The following is a 10,001-nucleotide window of genomic DNA, read 5'->3' on the forward strand; positions in this document are numbered from 1 at the left end:
ACTATCGGCTCACTCTTCCAAGTCAAGGATAAGATCAGCCCCCTGTTTGCCTCCGGTGTCGTTTATAAGTATAATTGTCCCAGATGTGGATCTCGGCACTTACATCGGTTGCACCAGGAGGCTGCTAAAAGTTCCGCAATTTCCTCTCATCAAGGAATTGAACCATAGAACGGGTTGTCGACTATCAAATCCAGAACAATAACATAAGAAATCACAGTAAAAGTTGCAAAACACACATAGATGCCAGTCATTTTAATATTGTAGGAAGAACCCGACATATAGACGAACTAACCACCCTTGAAATCAATAATAATCAAGCTAACTGTACCTTCTCTTAACCACCATCGTCTTCCACCCAACTGTTTATTGCCTAATTACCTGTTGTTTTGTTTACACTCCCTTCCATAACAATTTTTCGTGTCAGTTCTCCTTCCGCTACCGCTGTGTGGGAGGCGTCTTGTTCGTTCTTATTATTATTATTATTATTATTATTATTATATATTTTTCTATATTATTATTTTTTAACTAATTTGTTTCTCTGTATTCGCTCCTAGCCCTTTCACTGTTATTCTGTTTCTGTTTTTACTGTTTTTATTCTTAATTATTAAAAGGTTTTTAATTTGGTGTTGGTAAACATTGTGTGTATCTTTTTACTTATACGCAATTGATGTGTAATCGTTTCAGCCTGGAAAATGTATCAAGCTGATACGAAACGTCGGCGCTAATAAATGGATGAAAGACAGAACGCGTTCTCCCTACTCCAATATGACATATATATAAGTATATATTATCATTAATATATATATATATATATATATATATATATATATATATATATATATATGTGTGTGTGTGTGTGTTTGTGTGTGTGTGTATACATATTTTATATATATATATATATATATATATATATATATATATATATAGTAAATATATATATATATATTATATATATGCGAGGGTTGTCCATAAAAGAAGGTTCCCAAAGATTTTTCACAATGAAAAACATAATTATTGGCATTAAATAATACGTTTTTGGAAAGCTTAGACTTTTCCTATTTTTTGACATAATCGCCATTGAGATCAATGTATTCTTGCATGCGGTGTACCATCTTCTTTATGGATGAATCGTAGAACTCTCCCCCCACTCCGCGAAAGTAGCTTGAAACTTCTTCCAGCTCCTCTCCATTCTGAAATGCGTTATGGACGTCTGTACGTCTGTCTTTGAATTCTCTGCACCATTGGCGCACATGTTGTACGCTCATACACCTTTCTCCGTAGACTTCACACAGTTGGGAATGAATGTCCACTAGTGCAGTTCTTTTTACACACAAAAAACGAATCACTGACCGTAATTCGCACCTGGCGGGAGAAGCGAATGGGAACTCCATCTCTATCGGCTGCCACGCCAAGGCTGAGCGTAGCAGACAGCTTGCTAGGTGGGGGGGTTGGTGGTTGGTGACCGGGAGAGGGGGTACCAAGCGACACGTCAGTGTCACCGGATCCCGCGTAACAGCGTTCCTTGCAATTGCACCTCCTTGAGAACCTTATTATACGGACAACCCAAGTATATATATATATATATATATATATATATATATATATATATATATATATATATATATGTGTGTGTGTGTGTGTGTGTGTGTCTGTTTAAAGCACTACAAAAGATTTCAGAGATGTAGGAAAGTTTTCCGAGTCCTTCCGAGTTTTTCCGAGCAGCGGCGTTTTGGCCAGCTAGTTGATATATATTTTCAAGTATTCGTCTACACCTCTGAGTGTCCTTCATCACGCTGTGCTCAATTTCGGCAAATTTCTCATTTCAAGAGGGCATTCTCTTATTTATAATTAATTTTCCAATTTCATCAACTTTTTAGCGCCTTTGACATTACCTGCTGATTGTTCTCGGAACCTTGATGATGAATTATTTAAAAGCCTGTAAATTTTGATCACTGAAGCATCAGGCAGCATTAATGAATCGCTTTTTTTTTTTTATAAAAATGTAAATTTGGCATGTCTGTCATGGATCATCCAAATTTAATTAGGACATTTCCTTAAATAATAAATGGAACTTAAATAGTGAAGAGCAAACATATCTGTATATTGGTTATTTGTTACGCTGCTGAATGGAGAGGTCGCTGCACTGTCCTCATTACTTCTAAGTTTTAAATCATGTTTTACGCGACAAGTACCATACGTAACTGACAGGCTAAAAATATTGTAACAACCCTTTTAATTAGAATGGTTACCATGATTCTTATAGTCAAGATGTTTGGTGTACAAGAAACCATTTTATAAAATGAAAAGCCATAACGTGTAGGGACAAACCGGTTTCGGAAATATAATAATTATTTTCTAACCGTTCCGTCAAAAATGAGCGTTAAAATTCCCATCATGCAATACCTGTATTAGAAGGCAACATACATTATAATGATGGATGAATTCTTTATAATTGTACTTTACTTCCCTTTAAGAAGATGGAGAATTTCTCTTAACCCTGTCCACATCATTTCCATATATCGCTTACGCAACGTCTTTGTTTTACCTTTTATTAGAGAAAATATACAATATTTTACAGTTTTAATAGTACTACATGCAGAATTTTATCGAAGTTGACTTAAATTTACCAGGATTAAAAAGAAAATAGCATGCACACAATTGAAGGTTTTTTCTAGTCACATCCCGGCGGGAAATGATCACTCATGGGCAAAGAACAGGCAAACTACCAACCTTCCACCGCCGATTACAATTATCGTTTTTGCATTACATGTGTATATCTATTATACTTTATTTTCAAGTAATTTTCTACGTTGATATATATCTCCTGTGGTTTTCATAGAAAGAGTTCAGGAATATTTCCCAACTAAAAGTTTAAAGGACATTCCTCGACCCGAACCATGGGCCTATGCTGTTTACTTTCATGAACAAATAAGAAACATATCAAGGATTTCAGTATGGCATAAATATTGAAAAGAGTAAAACTGCAAAACTATGAAAAAAGGCTGACTGAATCATACAGTATTAGTTAACATCTGGCAACACTCACCCTAAGAGTTAACTTAATCAGTCATTTTATTATAGCTAGGGTTTCAACCCTTAATGTATATCACAAGCAAAAAAAGTGATGCAATCACAAAAGGGGGTAGGAAATCCCAGCCACAGGAGACAGATATGGACTGTTTGAGAAAAAGACTCTGTATTTCTACCTTTGGTTTTCATCATAATTCATCAGGTTGCGGAGTAAAGCCCTACGCCCCACCCCTTCCTTTGTATCCCATGAATTCCATATCTCTCTTGTGGGTGGGCTTTTCTAACCCTTTTGTGATTTCATCACTTTTTTTATATAATTTCTGTCCTTTTTTCTTTGTGTGTGTGTGTGTGTGTGTAATTTTTTTAATTATGCAGCAAAAACAAAAAACTGAGATGTCCATTGGCACGAAGAAGCCACGTAGGTCTAAGAAAACTACATCTCAAACCTAAATAATCTCGATTCCTTTGTTACCAATTTTTTCTCGATCTAGGCCGTTGTCATTGCAAAAAAAAAAAAAAAACTGAAACCAGAAATCACAAAAGGTTTAGTAAAGCCTAGCCACACGAGACAGATATGGAAGTCATGGGATAGAAAGAAAGGGGTAGGGCTTTACTCCACAACCTGATGAATTATGATGAAAGCAAAATGTAGTAGAAATTGGATTTTTGTTCTCTCAGTCAGTCTATATCTGTGTCCTGTGGCTGGGTTTTACTACCTCTTTTGTGATTTCATCACTTATTTGCCTGTGAAACACAGGGTGTAACACGAGTTTATGCAAATATTTCGGGAAATGGAAGAGTAAGCCATGTTGCCCAAAAAAGTTTCCATAAACATGTGCATTTCAAGGCTTCGTTTGTTGGTGAGCGGTGAGGTGAATTTTTTAAATAACCGTTATTATTAAACAGGCAAGTAAACACGGTTTTGATTTTCGCGTTCGTTGACCTACCCTAAATAAAGTGCCCCAATAGTTAGAATGTTTCTTAGACCTATATGGCTTCTTTGTGATTATGGTCATCTCTGTTTGTTTGCTGAAGAATTATACAAATTATATTATTTAATAATAATATATTATAATATATATATATATATATATATATATATATATTATATATATATATATATTATATATATATATATATATATCTATATAATATATATATATATGTGTGTGTGTGTGTGTGTGTGTGTGTACACACACACACACACGCACACGCACACACAGCACCACACACACACACACACACATATATAATATATATATTGTGGGCGGCCCAACGTGGGTTTGAGTGATACGCGACTGTCTTATAGTTTCCTTTATTACAATCGGTCACTGAAAAAATGAACAAACATAAATATTCATAGTGGTGACAATTTTGCCATTTCAGTTAAATGATAACTCCTTAACACTAGGACAGGTAAATCCCTTAACGCACATTAGAATCAATTTCTCAGTGATCACAATGGTTAAAATAACAATAATTGCACATAGAATCTTAAGAAATATACCTAGGCATTACCATGCACTTTGAGGAACCAAAAATGTCATGAGCGATCTCTTAACAAAATAATACTCTTACTTACCAAATCGTTTGCTTTCCCACCGTAAGGACCGTCCGTCTTAATCCCCTCGTGGTCCACTGGGCACTACATTCCTGAAGTGGAACGGCATCGTAATTTGTGCACATGACCCCTAACGACACTCGTTAAACGAGCCTATATTTCCATCATATTCACTTCTCTATTTAGGACACTTGTTAAACGAGCCTATATTTCCATCATATTCACTTCTCTATTTAGCTATCAACTGTTATTCATCAGCCAACAACCCTCTCTTAGCTCTTAGTTTTATAGAATCTCAGTACACTGCAATGCTTACCTTCTAAATCGCTTAATTTCCTCAAGGCCATGCACATCTGTCTGCTTCTAGGTTTAAAACACAAAGCGAGCTTCCCTCCCACGCACTTGACCAGGCGGCGGGAAACGAGCCGATGGTTTTCCTTCTTTTTTTTGCTCGTCATGAAGGGAGAGAGGAAGTAGGGAAAGCGTCCAAAAATCACCCTTTAGTGCCCACAAAAGGGAACTTGTTACTCGTAAATAAAAATTTTTTTTCTTTTTTTTATGGGACAAGAGTATACGCTTATGTCTTTATATCGAGTGGCCCGAAATTCAATTACCAAACTTTTCTTTACCACAAAAACAGCTGTTTTTCATCGCGCAGCGGACATATTGTTAACAGTCGCGCAAAGAAGATGCCCAAACTTTCCCGCGTCGACACCCGCCCCCTTTGAAACCTCTTGACCGCAAGAGGTTCAACACCTATTGCCTAGCATTGTCCACTAGGTCCTGCTCTTCCTCCAGAATTAAAACAAGTTTCGACAGTGGTCTATCATAATCCTTGCCCTCCCTTCTGACAGTCACCGTCCTAACCAGTCCATCTTTCCCTGCTTTAGTCTGTACTACTCGAGCCAGTGGCCAATGGCAGCGTGCTACACTTTCATTGACCATAAGGACTATTGTTCTCCCACCCTGACGTTTCGTCGTTCCTTGAACCACTTCTGTCGCTGTTGTAACCCCGACAGGTATTCGCGTTTCCAACGTGCCCAGAACTGCTCAGCCATGTGCTGCACTTGCTTCCATCTCTGCTTAGAGTAGCTACCTGTTGCAACATGGCACCCTGCGGGTGACTCTCCCATGTTTAAAAGCTTGTTTGGTGTGAGTGGAGCTGGGTCTCTACTGTCTGAGGTGACAATGGTAAGGGGCCTACTATTAACTGTTGCTTCCACCTCACAAAAGAGTGTACAAAATCCCTCATAATCCAATTGCTGTGTCCCCAAGACTACATCCCCCCCCCTCCAGGACCCTCCTCACATTACTATCAATCGTTCCCATGCTCCCTCCAAAATGTGAGGCGCCCGGGGGATTGAAAACAATTCCACCCCACACTGGAGCAACTCCATTTCGCACTTGTTTTCTCCCAAGAACTCATAACTGGAGTCTAGAACCTTCCGTGATCCCACAAAATTAGTGCCGCAGTCGCATCTAATCGTCCTAACATGTCCACGACGAGCCAAAAACCTTCTGAAGGCACTAATGAATGAGTCTGATGTGAGATTTGACGCTACTTCCAAGTGTATGGCCCTCATGCTCAAGCAGGTGAATATAACTCCCCAGTGCTTTATCTGCGCTCTGCCCCTTTTCACGAAGAATGGTCCAAAAAGGTCCACCCCGGTGCGATAGAAGGGTGGTTTCCCTGACTCCACGCGATCAGGTGGTAGATTGGCCATTTGCTGTTCAATTACCCTTCCATGTACCCTGCGACACTTGATGCATTTCCCTAGCATGCGCCTCACCGCTGCATTGCCCTTAACCACCCAAAATTTCTCCCTCATTAGACCCAGAACATACATTATGCCCATATGGTTGGCAACGCTCGTGATAATACTGGATAAACTATGTCAGTCAAGTGGCCCTTATATGGCAGAATAATTGGATTCCTTCGCTCAGGGCAATATTCGCCAGTGATAACCTCCCTCCAACGCACAATAGCCCATTTCTCAGGATTGGTTTCAATTTTCTTAAGGAGCTGGAAACCCTGATGGTGCTGCCCTTCTCAAGACTTGCTATTTCTACCTCATAAGTCATTCGCTGTGCTACCTGCACAACCACAGTCTCTGCCAAGCTCATAACTTGTGTAGACAAATGCATGTTTAGTTCGCTAAGCTGCTGCCTATGTTTGCACATTAAATACCTGGTAAACAATATGACCCAACCTACGGCTCTGAGTAGCCGGATCCACTTTGAGTAGTGGTGGATGATTTTATGCCACCCTGTCTGCCTACAATCCAACCCAACCCTGAAGCTAATTGTTTGGCAGACTTGCGCCCTTTTGGGACCTATCTCACGCCTAAACTTCTAGTCCTTCCACACTGTTGGACATGTGGGCTGGCTCTGCTGGCCAAAAACACTCCTCCTTCAGCAAAAAACCTGGCCCTGTTCTCCACCTTTCAGACTGCTTGGAGCGTGATGCATCGTCTGCCGGGTTCCATTTCAGAGTTAACGTACCTCCACTCATTCTGATCACTTCCTTCCTTATCATAGAGACTCGGTTCGCTATAAATGTTTGGTACGAGCTTGATCATTCCGAATATAACGCAAGACCGTTGTTGAATCTGTCCAATAATAGACCTCGTCCACCTTGAAATCTATCATGGCCAGAATTGTGGTTCCAAGTCTTACGGCTAGTACAGCTGCACTAAGCTCTAGCGGGGTACTGAAACGTCCTTCAAGGGCGCTACCCTTGCCTTTCCCATAATGAATCTACAGGATACATTCCCCACCGATCTTGTGACCCGCCAAGTTATGCCACTACTCCTAAAGCCATGATGCTCGCATCCGAGAACAGATGCAGCTGTAATAGGGTAGCTGACTCCCACCCAATAACCTTTAGGCATCTTGGCACACTTATCCCTCTGGTCTGATTCAACTTGTTCACCCACACCCTGATGCGGTCAGTGGTGTTGGAGTCCAATCCACTGTCCCAGCCTATCTTCAATCTACACAAGTCCTGCACAATTATCCGTCCCTCAATTAAAACTGTGCCAATATGCCAAGGGGGTCGTAAATCGAGGCTATGGCTGACAACAAGCTGCGTTTAGTCCTTGAACTGAAACCAGATCTGCCTGGACACCCAATTCATCAGTGGCCAAGTCCCACTGTACTCCGACTCCCAATGCCTTTGTCTTATTTGGCCCTGATCCATCTATGAACCCTGAAATGCCCTTACCGTACCACTCCCTTGGGATGGATGACAAAACCTCCACGCATGAGCTACTGAACTTCGTCAATGTAAATCCCCCTTTTTCGCAAAGCTCCTTAACCTCTAACAAATTACTTAACAAGGCATCTTGACGATCCTCGGCTCTCAAACAGTCGTCTACATAGAAAATTGTTAGCAACGGTGTCCCGTGCCTCCCTGGAGAACCCATTCCCAAAGTCGCTTGCTGTCTGTTTCAGCACAAAATTCGCAATGCTGGGTGACGAACAGGCCCCAAACAGATGTACAGCCATTCTAAACTCAGTTGGCTCCTCATTAAAACTATTTTCCCACCAAAAGAACCTGAGGTAGTCCCGCTGATGTTCTGGTACCCGTACCTGGTAAAACATTGTATTTATATCCCCTGAATAGGCAAACAGACCTCCCCTAAACTTAACCAACACACCCAGCAAAGAGTTCATCATATCGGGTCCCTGCAATATTAGGTCATTCAACGACGTGCCCTCCACCCTGCTCGCACAGTCAAATACAACACGGACCTTGTCTGGCTTGTCTGGATGTTGCACACCAAAATGAGGGATATACCATACATTTTCCTGGCTGGCTGAGGTCACTCGCTCAGCATATCCTTTCTGTAGCATCTCGGTCATGAAGGCACTGTATTGCTTAGCGTAGGTACCATCCTTCATTAGCTTCTTACGAAGACTGTGCATACGGAGCAATGCAATGTCTCTTGTTTCTGGCAAGGGTCCAAGATTGTCGCGCAGAGGCAGTGGCACCTCATAACCCCCCTCTACAGTTCTAACCCCCCTTTGAATTAGATCTAGCCATTTCTTATCTTCTGCAGACATTTCCCTTTTGGGAGATGCCATGTCCTGGAAGTCTCTATTATAATCTTCCACCAGCATGCGGTCCAACTCCAAACGCCTGCTAGTTACTTGGATCCTATTGATGTGCTCTTGACACCTCTTGTCCTTTGCCCCACAGACTGCCCAGCCCAATAATGTTCGTATGGCATGTGGCTCATGGAGGTGGGTTGAGTTAATGACTTCCCTCGGCTCAAGTAAGTGTGGAACATTGTTCCCAATTAACAAACCCACTTCGGCATCCACATCTGGGATATCTATTTCTCGCAGATGTGGCCAGCGTTCCAGATCTCCGGCCCTGATCACATCACACTCATCGATAGGTATGCGGGAGGTGCTCAACACTGGGGGGAGTGTAATGCAATTCTTACCCTCATAGTCTAATACTGACAATCCTGAGACTAGGCTACATGCAATTTCCCCTGTTCCATTGATGGTTTCAACATTCACCTTTACGTCTTGCATCTCAGTGCAACCTAATGTCTTCATTAATGCCTCTGAACAAAAGCATGTAGAACTCCCATTGTCCAAAAAGTCCCTCGTCACAGCCTCCCTTCCTTCCCTTGACCTAACCCTTATGGGCACAACTGACATCCCTGTGCCAGCACTACCCCCCTAACTGCTCTGAACATAGCAATTTTGTCATGCGTACCTTCCCCCTGAACCACTAAGGCCCTATTTGCGCTCTCTGGTTTCCCACACTTCTGCTTCCTGGTGTCGGTGCAACAGAGTTGGATGGTTTTTGTTACACACATTGCACCTTTTCCTGTACCTGCAATACTGGGACATATGACCATTTCTCAAACAACTAAAACAAAGCCTCAATTCCTTAATGGTGTTTAGTTTATCCTCATGTCCCATTTTAGCTATTTGGTCGCATTCATCTATTATATGTGGTCCTTTACAGTGCCAACATGAAAGTGGAGCCTCCCCAACTTTGTTTACATGAAACTTTCCTTGCACTCGTTAAACCCTGTGATTTGCTTGGTGCTGAACCCTCTCCTAACCCAGGGGTGGCCCCCATTTTACCACTCTCGAACAGGTGGCGTCCAAACAAGGGATTTTTTAAGACCCTAGCCTCCCCTTCAATGAAACTAACTAAATCATCAAACTGTATGGTCTGCTTCTTCTCACTATTTATCTTGTCGGCAACTCTACACCATCGGTCCCGCACACTAGATGGGAATTTGCTGAGGATCAACCTCATTGTTTTTTGGGTTCTGCAATTCGGCGACACCATAAGGGACGCACGAAATTGCATTTCTGCAGGTTTTTAGCATCACCGCATACTCATCAAAGTCCTCTGCATTATTCTCCCCCATGTCCTTCC

General features: G+C 41.5%; 2 protein-coding genes across 2 annotated transcripts; both read right to left on the reverse strand.

Moving 5' to 3' along the window:
* Positions 1 to 1,055: 1,055 nt before the first annotated feature.
* On the reverse strand, positions 1,056 to 6,438 carry LOC135222369 (uncharacterized). Its single transcript, XM_064260456.1, has 4 exons — positions 5,905 to 6,438; positions 5,557 to 5,814; positions 1,351 to 1,521; positions 1,056 to 1,190 (listed from the first exon to the last, which is right to left on the reverse strand). The coding sequence occupies exons 1-4, from the start codon at positions 6,436 to 6,438 to the stop codon at positions 1,056 to 1,058; spliced, it is 1,098 nt and encodes a 365-aa protein (XP_064116526.1).
* Positions 6,439 to 7,918: 1,480 nt separating this feature from the next.
* On the reverse strand, positions 7,919 to 9,265 carry LOC135222370 (uncharacterized). Its single transcript, XM_064260457.1, has one exon. The coding sequence runs from the start codon at positions 9,263 to 9,265 to the stop codon at positions 7,919 to 7,921; it is 1,347 nt and encodes a 448-aa protein (XP_064116527.1).
* Positions 9,266 to 10,001: the final 736 nt, after the last annotated feature.

The sequence above is a fragment of the Macrobrachium nipponense genome, chromosome 3 (assembly GCF_015104395.2).
Source record: "Macrobrachium nipponense isolate FS-2020 chromosome 3, ASM1510439v2, whole genome shotgun sequence".
NCBI classification, from domain to species: Eukaryota; Metazoa; Arthropoda; class Malacostraca; order Decapoda; family Palaemonidae; genus Macrobrachium; species Macrobrachium nipponense.

What these genes read in the sequence shown, in the direction of transcription:
- LOC135222369 (XM_064260456.1), bottom strand. Translation starts at nt 6,438, where the DNA reads ATGTATGTTCTGGGTCTAATGAGGGAGAAATTTTGGGTGGTTAAGGGC. An exon ending in GAGCATGGGAACGATTGATA is followed by an intron (nt 5,815 to 5,904) that starts GTAATGTGAGGA and finishes CTCTTTTGTGAG; the next exon opens with GTGGAAGCAACAGTTAATAG. An exon ending in AGGAACGACGAAACGTCAGG is followed by an intron (nt 1,522 to 5,556) that starts GTGGGAGAACAA and finishes TGCAATTGCAAG; the next exon opens with GAACGCTGTTACGCGGGATC.
- LOC135222370 (XM_064260457.1), bottom strand. Translation starts at nt 9,265, where the DNA reads ATGTCAGTTGTGCCCATAAGGGTTAGGTCAAGGGAAGGAAGGGAGGCT.